Source organism: Anguilla rostrata, chromosome 4 (genome assembly GCF_018555375.3).
Source record: "Anguilla rostrata isolate EN2019 chromosome 4, ASM1855537v3, whole genome shotgun sequence".
Taxonomy (NCBI): domain Eukaryota; kingdom Metazoa; phylum Chordata; class Actinopteri; order Anguilliformes; family Anguillidae; genus Anguilla; species Anguilla rostrata.
In genome coordinates this window covers 6,076,545-6,093,439 of record NC_057936.1, presented here as the reverse complement: position 1 = coordinate 6,093,439, position 16,895 = coordinate 6,076,545, and the positions used below count along the sequence as shown (strand labels likewise).

The window sequence follows — 16,895 nt, the reverse complement described above, 5'->3', positions numbered from 1 at the left end:
CAGAGCAGAGCTGACAGGCAGTAAATTGGATTTTAGTCAAACCATAGGAGGGGGGGGGGGGGGTGGGGGGGGGGGGCGGGGGGGTGAGTTGTGAGCACAAATTGGAGGGGGGTACGACGCTGACAACCTGCGCCGAAAAATGAAAAGGTGTTTTTTTTTTTTTTTCTCTCTCTCCCCTGCCGCCCCATGGTAGGCCAAATGCCACTCTGACAAGCGACATCCTATTTTTTGAAGACAAGCCCATCAAACACGAGGAACAGAGAGGAAAAGGGGGGGGGGGAAATGCTGAAAATGTTGAACGTTGCTTCAGACGCTCCGCAGTTTGCAGCGCGACGTAAAAAAAAACCAGAGTCGGAGAAGCACTGTCATCTGTCCCCTGCAAAAGCCAGACAGAAGTCTTTGTCTGTGTCTGTGTGATTTAAATTTGATTTTTTTTATTTTTATATTTTTATAATAAAATCCCCACTCCGGTCTCCTGCCTTGCTCGTCCGATGCCACCAGCGTCTCCGTGCCACGCTTCCTCTACCGCGCGGTTCAGGGTTGAGAGAAAAAGAAAAAGCAGAAAAAAGGGCTAATTGTATTGGAAACAAAGCATTCTGAAAAGAAAGCGGTGGGGGGAAGAAAAAAGACGGATAAATGGGTTGAAGGAGCTGCAGTGTGTGTTTTTAATGTGCCCATAATGAATTGCACAGTTTGTGTGTGTGTGTGTGTGTGTGTGTGTGTGGGTGGGTGGGTGTGTGTGAGGACTGAGCACTCTTTGGCTAACATCGCCCTCTGTTGGCCAAGCGTGGAAAAATATCGTGCAGCGCACCCTCAAGGCTGACCAAAGAATAGCAAATTTTCAAAATTGCTTTCACGAGGGTATCATTGCAGAGCTAATATATTTTAATATAATATCCACACATGCAAGATTGCTCCGTTTTTTTTTTCTTTTTTTCTAAATGATCACTGGTGTATACCTGTTGAAAACGATTGAATTTCACATAATCCAATCTTGAAATATTCAGGCCACGGTCCCCATTGAAGATATATTATTACATTACAGATTTGAAAGTGCTTCGCAGAATGTATAGCTGTGTTTTGACGTTATTTGAAGTCTTTGTTCCAATTGAATTTTCACAAAAATTGCAATTATTTCAAATTATCAAAATGGCGACTTTTCAGCTGTAGTAAAGATGGTCCAAAATTTCTATTAAAAATGTAATAATAAAAATGCATTACAGCATCGATGCAATAAATAAAAAGCCTTAAGCTTGGGCCGTAGCAATGCGATCGGCTGTCTGAAGGCTTCTCACTGCTAGGCTGCTGTTTCAGCCAATCTGCAGGTCCAGGACCTCAATAACAGGGGTCTTCTCTCCCTCCCTCTCCCTCCCTCTCTTTCCCTCTCTCTACCTCTCTTTCTCTCTTTCTCTCGCTTCTTCTCTCTACCTAACTCTCTCTTTCTCTCTCTCTCTCTCCCATCTCTGCAGCCCCCTTCTCTCAATCTCACCCTCTCTTTCGCTCTCTATATCTCTCTCCCTCTCCAAATGCCCCCTCTGTCTTTCTCTCCATCTTTCCCTTTCTCTCTCCATCTATCCCCTCGCTCTCCCTCTCCCCATCTCTCCCACCCCCTATCTCTCTCTCTCTCAGTCTCCACCCACTCTCTCTCTCCATCTTTCCCTTTCTCTCTCCGTCTCTGCCCATCTCTCCCACCCCTATCTCTCTCTCTCTCTCAATCTCCACCCCTCTCTCTCTCTTCACCACCCGCCCTCTCTCCTCCCTCCCTTCCTCCCTCCCTCCCTCACCTCCCCCCTCTCTCCCACTGAGCGTGTGCGGCAGAGTGGAAGGGTCACGTGTGGCATCTCGGAGAGCCACAGAGAGCCACTGAGCAGCGCTACAAAGATAATTGGCATGTGATGAAGAGGTGATTGCCTGTTGGCACTGGGGGGGGTGGGGGGGCGGTGGGGGGCAGGGAGAGGGGGGAGTAATGCCATCAGGTTGCAATAAAAAAAGCAGACGCCTGACACTAAATGGCTGTTGTAGCAGGGGCGACTTCTCCTGCACCTCTCTGGCCTCTCATTGTTTTTTCATATATATATATATATATGTGTATTATTAAGAAAGTGAAAAGGTTACAGCAGCCGCGATGACGGAAAGTCGTTTGCAGGCCGCTTAGCCGCCGTCCGCTTGCAGACGTTTGCGCTCGACTCCGGGCGATAAACGAAGAGAGACGCGAGCGCTTTTTCAAAACGTAACGCTCGCTCGGGCGGCTAGAGAAGTCAGTGGCTAGAGACACAAACGAGCGAATAAATATAAATGAATAAAACGCGAATTGCTTATAAAAATGGATTTGAATGCCCTCATCAAAAGGGCCCAGTTGCTGGACCCGGGGTTTAAAAAAAAAATAAATAAATAAATAAAATAAGAAGGAAGTTCATATTGCTCTCCTCTACCCGGCATAATTACACGCTCGAGCGTCCGATCTGCGACATTTTAATCCCGAGAGGGAGTGTAGCTGAATGGGCCGCGGTTATCCACCACAATCTGACGGCGACCCTTAAAAGGCAGCATTATCTGTGCCAGGCGTGTATTGAAGCTTTGCCCCGCCCCCCCATCCCCCCCCCCCAACGCCTTTTCCCTGCTCTGTAATTTAGCAGTGCCACCCCCGCCCCCCACCCTTCCGCCCCCCCCGCCCGCCCCCAGTGTTTTAAACGACGCTGGCAAACCGGCACGGTTTCGTCTGCCCTGAACTTTTTTACTCTGGAGCGGAGCGAGCGTTAGAACAGAGCGTGCTCTGCCTGAGAGAGAGAGAGGGGACAATAGCCTGTGATTAGCCTGACACTCGCTGGGCTGTAATGGGGTGTGTGCGTGTGTGTGTGTGTGTGTATGCGTGTGCGTGTATGTGTGTGTGTATGCGTGTGCGTGTGTGTGTGCGTGTGTGTGTGTGCGTGTGCGTGTGTGTGTGTGTGTGTGTGTGCTGTGGTGTGTGCGTGTTGTGGTGTGTGTGTGTGTGTGTGTGTGTGGTGTGTGTGCGTGTGTGTGTGTGTGTGTGTGTGTGTGTGTGTGTGGTGTGTGTGTGGTGTGTGTGTGTGTGTGTGCTGTGTGTGCGTGTGGTTGTGTGCGTGTTGTGTGTGTGTGTGAGTGTGTGTGTGTGTGTGTGTGTGTGTGTGTGTGTGTGTGTGTGTTTTGCTGTGTGTGTGTGTGTGTGCGTGTGTGTGTGTGTGCGTGTGTGTGTGTGTGTGTGATGTGTGCGTGTGTGTGTGTGTGTGTGCGTGTGTGTGTGTGTGTGCGTGTGCGTGTGTGTGTGTGTGTGTGTGTCGCGGGGTCTTGGCTCCCCAACCCGGTCCTCGGCCCGTAATGAGAGCGCCAAAGCCAACTTCATTACCGAGGTGCCACCACGCTCACGTCTGCTTTTTCCACCTCTCTCTCTCTCTCTCTCTCTCTCCTTGTTTGTTTTCTTTTCTTTTTTTGGTGTGTTGGCGCCTTTTCGTTTTCTTCTCTTCCCGTCGCCGTTCCTTTCCCTCTTTTTTTTTTCTTTTTTCCCCGCACCCTAAAAGCTCAATTTATCTTATTCGGCGCGGAAATGGACGATCCCCATTTGTCACGTTGATAAAATTATGCAAATGACAAAAGGGGAGCTAATAGATAGCGATGGCCGGGCTGGCGGCTAATGGATGGGGTGCCAGAGGCGCCCGTTTTGTGGCGGGACAGCCGCTTTCAGGGTACCTGACAGGGGCACTGAGGGAAAATAATTGGCTTTTCCTATCCAGGGACTCCAGTGCAAAAAATACGGCGCGGTGGGGAGAACTGCATCGTGGGAAATATTGTCATTAGCATTAGAGGGAGAAGGAAAGGAAGGAAGGAAGGAAAGGCAGTTTGATTTTTTTATTTATTTATTTTTTCTGGCCGCAGACAATTTCTTCGGTTGTGCTACGGACCTGCGCGGTATGGAAATTAAGCACGGGGGGGGCGGGGGGGATATGCGTGCTGTGAGAGCGTCTGATTCTATCCGTGTTTTTTTTTTTCCGTACGCGCGGCACTGCGCTTGGTCGTTACCGTCGGGTAAAGATGCTGATTTTTACAGGTTTTAAAAGCTGGTGCTGAGTGTGGTCTCCGCACCCAACAGGTTCACCCGGATTGAGTAACGTTTGTGACCCTGTGTGTGTGTGTGCATGTGCTCATGTACCTGTGTGTGTGTGTGTGTGTGTGTGTGCGCACGTGTGTCTATGTGCGTGTGTATGTGTGTGCGTGTGCACATGTACCTGTGTGTGTGCGCACGTGTGTGTATGTCCATGTGCGCGTTTGCATGTGTGTACGTGTGTGTGTCTGCGTGTGCGTGTGTGTGTGTGTGTGTGTGCGTGCGTGTGTGTGTGTGTGTGTGTGTGTGCTGCAGTTTAGGCAAACTGATGACAGAAGAATGAGGTTTGGAGGAGTGTTCTTCATCAGTAGTAATGTGCCAGCATCTCTAACGCTTGGGAAAGGACGGCAGTAGCTCTGTGTCTCCACTCCACCTTCCATCAGACCCCAACGAAGGCATTAAACGCAACAACATCTCCGCCAAATCTCAGAAACGGGACGCCGCCGCGGTGTGTGATCCCGCGCGTTAAAATGGAAGCAGGAAGTGGCGTTCAGACGCCCCCTGCGCCCGTGATAACGTGTCATTCTCAGCCCCTCGAGTTCATCACAGCGCACGGCGTTAAATCGCACCGAAGGCAGCGCTGTTCGACGCGAGGCTTCGCGTTCGCTGAGAAACAGGTAAACGTGTCGTCTTTGGTTCTGATCCGCTCCGCTTCCCCCCCCCCCCGCCTCGTTCTCTTCCTCATATCCCAGCGTCTCCGATTCCAGTGCTTTTTTTTCCCCGCCTGGCGGCCATTTTGGATCAAAGAACTCCCCTTCGAATGCCGGCCCAGTGCTTTTCCTGGCAACGCGGCGTTTCCCCCTAAACGCACCTCGGAATTCCGCGGGACGGTAAAAATTAAATATTCATCTCGCCATAAAAACGGGCGACCGAGCCGCCGCCATCTGGCCGAGCGCGGCTAACGGGCTAACGATAGCGCGTTCGCTACGCGCAGCCAGAAGAGATAATCTGAACTGACAGCTCGCTGTCTGTTTAGCCCACGCTGACTCCGCCCCCATGTTCTCTATCCCCTCCCCCCCTTTACCACCCCCCCTCCCCCCGTCCCCCTGTTCCCCCCAGCTGATGCAGCAGCAGGCCGCCATCATGGCCGCCACCCACGGCGGCTACCTGACGCCCAGCGTGGCCTTCCCCACCGCACAGATCCACCAGATGGGGGCGCTCAACATCAACGGCCTGCCCCCCACCGGGATTACCTCGGTGTCGGGTGAGTTGCACCAGGCCTTGGGTGAGCACTGCGTTTCTCTCTTCCCTTGTCTCTTTGTGGGGGGTGGGGGGGGTGGGATGGGGGGGGTTTGTTTTTTGGGATTGCTGACGAATGCCGCAAGGCCAAAAAAAAAAAGAAGAGAGAGAGAGATTAGATGCCTGCCTGCCAATTCGCCACAGTTCTCCAAAAAAAAAGAAAAGAAAAAGGAAAATGAATCGCTTTACGAAATCTCTGATGGGATTTGTGATTTGATTTTTATGCACGGCTGACATTATGGAGTGCGGCATTAGGCTGAGAAAGAAGATTTTTCTTCTGCTGCACAAAATAAGCGTGGAGGTTTGGCACTAATTCCCTCTGTGTTTTGACCTTGCGGTTTCTAAAATGGCATAAAGTTTGTGATGTAAAACGGAGAAGTGTTGCATGTAAACACTTCCTGTCGGTTTTATATTTATGCTACGTCTTATTCACCGCTGGGTAGCTGGCGAATGCCCAGATTTTTTTTTATTTTTATATCTTCCAACCTGCTATGAAAAAAGGGGTATGTTGCATAAGAGTTTGAGGGTGTTGGAGTGACTTTGAGATCTGCTGTATAGCGTTTGCTTATGCTGCAACATTTAATTTTCTTCACAAGGGAATTTCGTCTGAATCGGCTCCTCCAAAGCATGCAAACGAACGCAGTCGAATATATAACCCTTTTGCGGTGTGTATAACTCTTTCATTTCGTTCGACAGTGATTACTGTAATCAAATTCAGCGAATCCTTTTTTTTTTCTACTGCGTGAGAAAAATATCAAGGACAAAAAAAGCGTACGGCTGAAAAAACTTAACGTGCCGTTTTAGAGTTCCTGAAAGGACGCTGGAGCGGGAAGTGCGGCTCGAGTCAACTTCGCCGAATTCTTTTTTCCGCATAAACGTTAAAGGCGCGCGCTCGATGTGCAAACACGGCACAGAAATGAGAAAACGCGCGTGCTAATTTGTGGAGTTTAAATGCGGTGGCCGGATGCCATCTGTCAAACGGCGTGCCAAGACGCGGGGGCGCCAAATTAAACAACACAAAGCCAAGATCATCAATCAAAGACGAGATACAAAAAATCGGTAACGGGCAGGCGGCGATGCACTTTTTTTTGCGCATGTAAGTGAAGTTGCAGAAGGTAAAAGCATGGGGTACAGAATCATGTGACATAGGACAGACCAAGAAAATTGTGCCTGGTTCTAATGACCTACTGTAATTACTGCACTCATTTGGCTGCTGTCATCCAGTATAATTAAAATGATTTATCTTACAAGTGACCCGTTCTTTTGGGTCAGGAATACTGACAAATGCTCGGGACAACATTATATTGTGATCAAAATAACTACATCTCAAAATTCAGGCCAATGCATTGACTGGAAAGATCTATTAAGAGCGATTTCAGCTTTTACCACTGGGCATTAATGATCAGTTCTCCAGAGCAGACCAGTCCCTCCTGTGAAAGGTAGTTTCCTGGCTTTGGTTTGGGGATAACTGGCATATTACTCTGCAGTGTGTAGCATGTTTTTCATCTGGCTTTGCCGGGTGCGTTCAATTATTGAAACACGCTTAGCGCGGCGTTTGAACTTTCTTCTGGACTTAAGCCTCGCCAAGGAGCATTGGACACGGGCCCTTCTGTAATCTACAGTCCGCTGATCACCTTGCTTTTCTCAATCTGGTACATTATTAATCCTTGTGAGAGAGAGAAGGGCTTCCTTGAATTTTCAAGGTCTGTGGTAAATAAGGATTTTTCTTCTCTCCCCCCCCTCCCCTCCCCGTTCATTTGTATCCCATAGACAGTTCATTCTTTTATTCTCCACTGCTCTGTTCCCCATTCAGCCTCTGAATTATTCAGAGCTCTTCGGCTCCGTTGAAGAAGCGCACAGCGCCATCACCGAGGCTCCGCGTTTAAGATCGGAAACGCCCGGAACACACACACACCGCACGGCGCGTTTGAAATCCCGGGCCTGATAAGTTTTGTCTGAGACGCGGCGAATCCCGAGGAACCGCACTCAGCGGACGCCGCGCTGAAAGGGCGGGGGTCGGCACGGCGACGCTTTCTGATGTCGCGCGAAAGCCTGCTCTGATCGCGCTCTGAACGGCGATGCGTTCTTACCGAGAAACACAAATTAGCCCGAACACGGAGGCGAGTCGAGAAAGAACGTTTTTCTCAGTGTTGAGAAACCTGATAAGGTTCTTAACCATTTGAAAGAGGAGGAATGTTTTTTCAAAATTCTAAGCCATTGTTCTAGAACTCCACTGTTTTCAGTAGCGATTGTGACATCAGCAATAGAATGCTCAGTTACCAGTAGTGATTGTGACATCAGCATTAGAACGCTCCGTTACCAGTAGTGATTGTGACATCAGCATTAGAACGCTCGGTTAAGAACATTCCAATCACATATTTGTGATCTCACACCTTAAGGGGTTAGTGTGCTGTGTGTTCTTGGCCAGACCCTGGGACCCCCCCTGCAGATCAACGTCTCCAGATGGGGAGCATAGCTTGGGCAGTATCTAGACACTGCGTCACCCGAGTGTTGACATTTTAAATAAAACAATACAAACGCTGTCCGTCTCTGCCAGCTCGCGATGTGGGTACAATCTGGCACCGAGTGCAGTCTGGTAAATGGCGCTGGGTTAAGCTTTGTGAAACATCACCCTGGTGATACTCTGAGGTCACCACCACCTCGCATTAACCCTGCAGTGCCTGTGCCAGGGATGTTCAGAGGTCAAGGGTGTTCGGTGAAAACAATGAGATCTGCAGATGCGAGCTTTTTGAGCCCGACGGTGCATAAGCAGCTCGCCAGATGGTTCACCTGACTAGCGTCTGTATCCTTACAGTGCTACACTGTAATGCTGTGAGAAAATAATACTCCACAGGTGCCGTTACTGAGCTAAAAGAAATCAAAACAGAGGTCGCTAATCAACCTCTTACCATATTGCTTTGTTTCCATTTCAGACTTATTATTGACTTAGGAATTTGTTTGGTCCCTCACATGAAATTACATGTTTGTGCTCATCGTTCGTTTACACTTTGGCATTTAGCTTACACGGTTATGTAGAGAAACTAACACAGATGATGTTTGCTTGAGGTACAATCCATTTATACAGGTGGAAATGTTATTGACGTGTTATTGGTAAAACAGCGTAAACAAAGGTGTCCCAGCTGGGAGTCAGACCCACAGCCTGAGTTACAAACCCGATGCCCCACCCTACATACTGCACTGCTTCCCATAGTCATGGGCGTGGACAAACTCATTTAGACTGTACCGAATAGAAGTGTGAGCCGAAAATGGAAAAGGGGATTGGGGGGGGGGGTTAAAGTTTGAAATCAAAAGTTCGGGCTTCAAACTCGTTCGGGCTCATACTCCAGAAACGTATCGAGAAATTCGGTCATTTAACGTAACAGGGTCGGTGAACCCTGGAACAGTTCACAGTCCAAGCGAAAGTGAGACCAATAGCGGAGTTCCCGCTTCCTTCGCCCCGCCTGAAATCAGACGGGAGCTCAGTTGCGTAACTGGTGCACATGTGGGGGGGGGGGGGGAGGCTGGGGCGGGGGGCGGTGGGGGGATGCACTGCGGTCTGAACAGGTGAGGCGGGGGTAATTCCACCGTGACCGACGCCGCAGTTCGGGGGCGGTGGGGGGATGCACTGCGGTCTGAACAGGTGGGGCGGGGGTAATTCCACCGTGACCGACGCCGCAGTTCCAGGTAATGAGGTGTCGGATGCACGGCTCGACCTCTGACCCCCCTTTTCGAAAAGTCTCGCACGGTCCTCACGGTCACGAGAAAACCCACTCGGCCTCGAGGGGCCGCAGTGTGTCACGTTAACCTCTGTGGTATTCCCCCCCCCCCCCACACCCCCCACCCCCTGACCCGCTCCCCTTTCATACGGATTGTGTACCCAAAGCCATTAGCCACCGTCAGTGTGGTGGCAGCTGAACCTCTCGCACGTTATTGCAGTTTAGCCTCTGTCGTCGTCGACGGTAACCCACCACCAAGAATCTACACCCCCCCCCCCCCCCACCCCACCAGATTTCAAGGATGAGGGAGGCGGCGGTGTTTTCAGCTGTTCTAGGGGCGAATCGCACAAAATGTCAGACGGCATTAAGGAGGAAGTATTCGTTATCACAGCAATCTTCCGCAATCAAAACCTTAGCGGTGTCGTTGGCAATACATTCCCCAAATGTGACAGTGTTACACAGCACGCCATTTCTCCTTTTGACACATCGGTCCGAGGAAATACATGGTTGCATTTATTAAGTTCATTTATTTCCCTCTGTTGTAAGAGCCCTAGTTTCTTCAAGATTTTTAATTCCCTCAGCATTAAATAAATTGATTGAAAACATCTGTTAATTTTTTTTTCCTTCTTAATGCTTCACTGAAGGATAGTCGTACTGTTTGCTGTGGCAGCAAAGTATTGCAATATGATTGCAGTTCTCCTGGTTAATTTGAATGTATAAACAGCATAATAAATACTGCTGTTGCATATGGCAAGCTATTTCTCTGAATATTGCAAGTGCAGATATTTTTTATTTTCTTCCGCAAAGCACACACTGTACTATTAATAGTGTAATTACAAATATCTAATGTTATAGCCGAGAAACGAGCAGAGAAAATGATGTGCTTCTGTGTTCAGCCATTTTAATATAATACTATCTTTCATGTGGTATGGTGATATTGGTGGGACAAATTCCTGTCCCCTTGACAATCTAAATTTGTTATGTGAAATTGAGAGTACATGAGATATTTTGAGCATGTTTGTGTATACATTGTGTAAACACTGAAAAACCTTGGTCTGAGTCGATCTTTCTACCACCTTGCTCATATGGGCATGACTTCTGTGTTAGCTACCATGTTGGTTTACCATTTTTAGTAGATACACTTAAGCTGTGACACCTTACTCTTTCAGAGTATATTGCTTCTGTAATTAATTTCATAGGACAGCTGAGGTAAAGCACCTTCCTTTCTCAAAGAAAGTACAGAATCACGGTGTCCTATCTCAATTTAAACCAATGGCCCTCAGATCCTGGGTGGACATTTCTAACCACTGCACCCCCCCCTCCCCCTTCCCTTTTTCGATTGTTCCTTTTCTTTATGTGACTAATGTGCTCATCCACAGAATGGTGTGCGTTGCCTGGTTATCAGAACTGAAAGGGAGCTTTTAAGAATGCCTCAGTCCACCCCCTTTTATACATTGCATTAGTTCCCTTAAAAGAAAGTGCAGCTTTCCAGAAGTGGGGAAAGCCTTTTGATGAAACTGATGCAATTACATTTCATTCTGGCCTAAGAGACGAGAATGGATAGCCAATAAACTCCTTCAGAACTGAGACGGAGATTTAATTCCAGCCGCGCCCCTGGCACATCCCTTAGAGTTGAGCTGTCTGTCTATTTGCATTTCTGCTGTGTTCGCGGACAACAATTAATATTTGATTAATATTTGAGGCAAACACAGGGGGCTGCAGGTCAGATATAAAGCCGAGAGTTCAAATGCAATTTTCATCTTTTTGGCAGCCTGTAATGATTTTCGATACGTACGATTGTTAATCAGCTTAGCTAGCCGTATATTGTTACTCAGCTTAGAATGTTCTGTTACCTTATGATTGTTACATCAGCATTGAATGTCAGTTACCAGTAGGATTGTTACATCAGCATTAATCATTAAGTATGATTGACATCAGTTAAGTCAGTTAGATAGTGATTGTTACATCTGCATTAGAATGCTCAGTTACCAGTAGCGATTGTTACATCAGCATTAAAATGTTCAGTTACTAGTAGTGATTGTTACATCAGCATTAAAATGCTCAGTTACCAGTAGTGATTGTTACATCAGCATTAGAATGCTCTGTTACCTGTAGTGATTGTTACATCAGCATTAGAATGTTCTGTTACCTGTAGTGATTGTTACATCAGCATTAGAATGCTTGTTAAATGACACTGTCCTGAGTGATTGTTACATCAGCATTAAATGTTCAGTTACTGTAGTGATTGTTACATCAGCATTAGAATGCTTCGTTACTAGTAGTGATTGTTACATCAGCATGAATGCTTGTTAAAACATTGCTTGTTAGCATCAGCTTAAAAGCTCTTACCGTACTGCTTGTTACATCAGCATTAGAACACTCAGTTACTAGTAGTGATTGTTACATCAGCATTAGAATGTTCTGTTACCTGTAGTGATTGTTACATCAGCAATAGAATGTTTGGTTAAGAACATTCTAATCGCTTATTTGTGATGTCACGGCTTAAAGGGATATGAGGCCTCGTTTCTATGCCTGTGGGGGTCACTGTGCCCAGTCCCTCCACGCTGTCCGTCGCTCCCCTCTGGCCCCTCCCCCTCCCCGAGTCCCCTCCCCCTCCCACCTGGGCCCTTCTACGTCTCCACCTGGCGCTCTCTGGCCCCCCCTCCCGAGGCGCCACCCCGGGTTCGTCCTGGGCGCTCCTATGGCCCCTCCCTCTAGGCCGTCCTCCCGTGCGGGTTCGCCTCCTGCGGCTCCTCTGTGGCCTCCCCTCCCTGGAGGCTCCCGGGAGCAGTCTATTCACGTCTGGGGCTCACACAACAGCTCCTCCTGGTGCTCTTATGGCGGCGGCAGCGCGCCCGGACCTGTGACCCCGGACGGCCAGCCCGGTGTGGCCTGAAACAACTGCCGGATGATGAGCTGCGTCACCGTGGGTACAGCGCCGTGCCCACTGTTCAGCGATTTAAGAGCGGCAGGCACCCCTCACACGTCTCGTTCGCCTTACAGACGGAATTCTGCTATAGGGCCTTAATTCCATGGAACGGCTGGTAATCGCAGTGGGCGGCGTGCTGGGGGGTTTTCGTGACGACGTTCTCCGATTCCCTTTCAAAGGCGCCATTTTGAAAAAAGGCAGACTCCAGAAATCAGTGCGCTGAGGGCAACACACCCACTGCAGTACATTTAAAAAAACTATTTTAAAAAAACCAAAATAACTGTTGTGTCCGCAAACGCACGATGGTCCATAAGCTATAAACGTCAAAACGTCTCCTGGACCTCGTTTTGCGGGAACACAGCTACGTAAATAACGCTGTGTATTCTGAGAGCAAACAGTCCCAGTAATACAAGGGGGAAAAAAAGGGCCAGGCCAACTGAACCTCGTCAAGTCGTGTCGTTTGAAGGATGCCGCTATTTCCGTTATTTCCGAAGGCCGGCCTTCCTCGCTCCCGCTATCGCGTCGCCATGGCGAAGTTGCGCGGCGGTTTCATCATGTGAGCGCCGAGCAGCGGCGGGCTCTCCGGCAAAGCCAATCGGCGGGCTCCGTTTCCCACCGGCTGATTGGAGCCTGACGTTCGGGGGCGTGACGGCGCCTGGGCCCCACAGCTCTGTGGTGGGACTGCGTGTGTGTGTGTGTGTGTGTGTGTGCGCACGTCGCCAAAGAAGCGCAGTGAGTGTGTGTGGAGCTCTGTATGACCCTGCTGTGTCTTTATGTACCCTCCCCCCCCCCCTCCCCTGCCGCCACCCCCGCCTGCGCCCCCCCCCCAGGTCTCAGCTCTCCGCCCACCTCCGCCGTGCCCAGCATCGTCACCCCCATCGTCAACGGCTTCACCGGCATCCCCCACCAGCCCAACGGACACCCCGCCGTGGAGGCCGTCTACACCAACGGCCTGCCGCCCTACTCCGCCCAGAGCCCCACCGCCGCCGACACCCTCCAGCAGGCCTTCACGGGCGTACAGCAATACACAGGTACCCTCCCTCAATACGCTGGTACCCTCCCTCAATACGCACGTACCCTCCCTCAATACGCACGTACCCTCCCTCAATACACAGGTACCCTCCCTCAATACGCATGTACCCTCCCGCAATACACAGGTACCCTCCTGCAATACGCTGGTACCCTCCCTCAATACGCTGGTACCCTCCCTCAATACGCATGTACCCTCCCTCAATACGCATGTACCCTCCCTCAATACGCATGTACCCTCCCTCAATACGCTGGTACCCTCCCTCAATACGCTGGTACCCTCCTGCAATACACAGGTACCCTCCCTCAATACACAGGTACCCTCCCTCAATACGCATGTACTCTCCCTCAATACGCTGGTACCCTCCCTCAATACACTGGTACCCTCCCTCAATACACAGGTACCCTCCCTCAATACGCTGGTACCCTCCCTCAATACACAGGTACCCTCCCTCAATACGCTGGTACCCTCCCTCAATACACTGGTACCCTCCCTCAATACGCATGTACTCTCCCTCAATACGCTGGTACCCTCCCTCAATACGCATGTACTCTCCCTCAATACGCAGGTACCCTCCCTCAATATGCATGTACTCTCCCTCAATACACAGGTACCCTCCCGCAATACACAGGTACCCTCCCTCAATACGCATGTACCCTCCCGCAATACACAGGTACCCTCCCTCAATACGCTGGTACCCTCCTGCAATACACAGGTACCCTCCCTCAATACGCTGGTACCCTCCCGCAATACACAGGTACCCTCCTGCAATACACAGGTACCCTCCCTCAATACACTGGTACCCTCCCTCAATACACTGGTACCCTCCCTCAATACGCATGTACTCTCCCTCAATACGCAGGTACCCTCCCTCAATATGCATGTACTCTCCCTCAATACACAGGTACCCTCCCGCAATACACAGGTACCCTCCCTCAATACGCATGTACCCTCCTGCAATACACAGGTACCCTCCCTCAATACGCTGGTACCCTCCTGCAATACACAGGTACCCTCCCTCAATACGCTGGTACCCTCCCGCAATACACAGGTACCCTCCTGCAATACACAGGTACCCTCCCTCAATACACTGGTACCCTCCCTCAATACGCTGGTACCCTCCTGCAATACACAGGTACCCTCCCTCAATACGCTGGTACCCTCCCGCAATACGCATGTACCCTCCTGCAATACACAGGTACCCTCCCTCAATACGCTGGTACCCTCCCTCAATACGCATGTACCCTCCTGCAATACGCATGTACTCTCCCTCAATACGCATGTACCCTCCCTCAATACGCATGTACCCTCCTGCAATACACAGGTACCCTCCCTCAATACGCTGGTACCCTCCCTCAATACGCATGTACCCTCCTGCAATACGCTGGTACTCTCCCGTGGGTGGAGCCTAGCTCTGTATCCCCGCCTGTACAAGCAGGGGGCTCAGAGGAATTTTTCAGAGAGTGGTCGATGCATGGAATAGCCTGCCAGGTCAAGTAGTAGATGCAGAAACTCTGGGGATTTTTGAGACCAGGCTTGATACAGTGTTAGATACTATCCGGTCTGTAGGTAATCAGAGCACTAGGTGCAATTTAGCAAGGCAAAAGGCAAGCATTATGTCGTTATGTTATGTTATGTTATGCTATGCTATGCTATGCTATGTTATGTTATGTTAAACTGAAGTCATGGAGGACCAACGTCTGTGGGTTGCCATGGCAGCCAAAATGTTTTTTTTTTAATGTAAAACGTGTCAATTGCACAGCATGCAATGTTTGTCCAAGACAAATCTCCTTTGGGACAGTCTAGTTTTATCTTATGTTAGGCCTAGTGTGTGTCCGGGTGGAAATTCCAGCTTGGTTACTGCCTGGTTTTAAGCTGGTCCAGCTGGTCTAAAGCTGGTTTCGAGATTGCCAAGCTGGCAACAAGATGGTTGAGCCAGCAACCATGGTGGGCCAGCTTGGTAAATAGGCTAATAGACCGTCACCAAATTCCAGATGGTGTCCAGCTGGAGCAGAAGCGGCTTACAGCTAGATTCCATCACCAGATTTCCAGCTGGAATTTCCAATAGAGTGGTAACTCTTTAGCCAAGCAAATCCGTAAATGTAGTGCCTAAAGTACAGACACACACGGAAAGGCAGCAGACACTGCGGCCCTCCGGGAAACCAGGAGTTTGAAAATCCCAGCAAGAGGGAGCAGACTAACATGCTGCCAGCATGAGCGTGGCATGATTTCACTGTTGCCATGACTGTTTCATCATATACCACAGACAGCACGTCCTCGCGCTTTGTGTGTCTGTTCACACGTGAGCACGCTCTCAGAGAGTCCCGCTCGCGAAAAAGCGCTTCACGGTTTCGCGGAAACGGCGGCCATTTTGTGACGCGATGGACTTGACGTGACCGCTGGCCAAAACTGGGTCTGTGATTGATTTCGTTTCTTTCCTCTACATTTTTTTTGGCACAGCAATTTATCCAGCGACAACACTGACTCCTATTGGCCAGACACTGCCACAGCCACCGCAAGTCATCCAGCAGCAACAACAGAGGGAAGGTGAGGGTGAGAGAACAATATTTTTTTTTAAAACTGTGCTGTGACTGTTATGACTGGACAGCTGTGCTGCACGTTCACGGGGATTATGGGAAATGTTAAATGTTGTTGTGTTTTTGTACTGGTACACTTCAGTTTACGCGCCTCGAGGGTATTCTGTCGAGCGGCAGCAGCAGCGATTTGCCACTTCCTGTCTTTACACCTTTAAGTGCGGCGACTGCAAATGGCTTTTTATCTGAAGTCGAGACACCGGTGTACCCCCTCCTCCCTCTGGGGGGTGGGGGGGGGTGTCAGAAAGTGGAAAACAGAGCAAAGAACCTCGCTGGGCATGTGCTGCTGGTTTGTCCAGAAAAAAAAAAACAACATTTTTCTTTTAAGAAAAAAAAAAAAAAAAACGATGTGCTCACCAGCGGGAGACTGAGGAGAAATATTGGTTCGTACTCAAGGTTTTGTATGAGGCCTCAGTTTTTATTTCTATGAGATTATTTAAATCCAGGAACAGACAGAGAACATTTCCCCTGCTGATTGTTGATTGATCACCGATTCTCTGTCATGGTGTCACATTGCTATTAAAATGTTATGGGAAAATGAGTTAAAGTAATTTCCTCATTTATGTAGGAAACAGACCACACACACACGTACACCTGCACACGCATATACACCACACACACACACACACACACATATACACTACACACTCATGCACACACATGCACACATGCTCACACATTTCCCTGTTCTGTTGGCAGTGCTTTTTAAATGACAATTATCCTATGGGTAACAGCATCTACTGTAAAACTCCACCATTTTCTATTTATGCTAGTCCATATGGACAATTACACTACTGTCATAAATGTGGAATTTCACCTCCATTTATACCATAATCACAGCTCTCTCTTTAATGGCAGAGAACCCCAATTTTTGAGTAGTTGATACACAGTAAAATGTTCGGTGTTAAATCAACTCTTATAGACTACATATGGTTCCTGTTGGACTCATATGTACTCTTTTAGAGTTGAATTAACACTGGACATTTCACTGTGTCGGCCAAGGCTGCCCAGCCCTGTTCCTGGAGATCTACCCTCCTGTAGGTCTTCACTCCAACCCTAATAAAGCTCACCTCATTCAACAGCTAGAGCAGGGCTGCCCAACTCTATTCCTGGAGATCTACTCTCTTGTAGGTGTTCACTCCAACCCTAACAAAGCCACACCTCACTCAACAGCGAGAGATCTTTGTCGGGCTGCTAATTAGCAGGGTCAGATGTGCCAAATTAGGGTTGAAATGAAGCCGGTAGGTCTCCTGGAGCAGGGTCGGGCAGC

The 16,895-nt window shown here is 49.2% G+C and overlaps 1 protein-coding gene across 11 annotated transcripts in view; it reads left to right on the top strand.

Moving 5' to 3' along the window:
- Positions 1-16,895, top strand: part of celf5a (cugbp, Elav-like family member 5a) — a 211,163-nt gene that overhangs the window by 189,836 nt on the left and 4,432 nt on the right. For 4 of the 11 annotated variants that reach the window (XM_064330266.1, XM_064330265.1, XM_064330272.1 and 1 more), the window contains exons 7-9: positions 5,177-5,342; positions 12,832-13,032; positions 15,492-15,584. In XM_064330266.1, coding sequence (XP_064186336.1) covers positions 5,177-5,342; positions 12,832-13,032; positions 15,492-15,584 — 460 coding nt within the window. The remainder of the gene's footprint in view (positions 1-5,176; positions 5,343-12,831; positions 13,033-15,491; positions 15,585-16,895) is intronic. The other 7 variants (XM_064330268.1, XM_064330276.1, XM_064330273.1 and 4 more) reach the window with 3 other exon arrangements.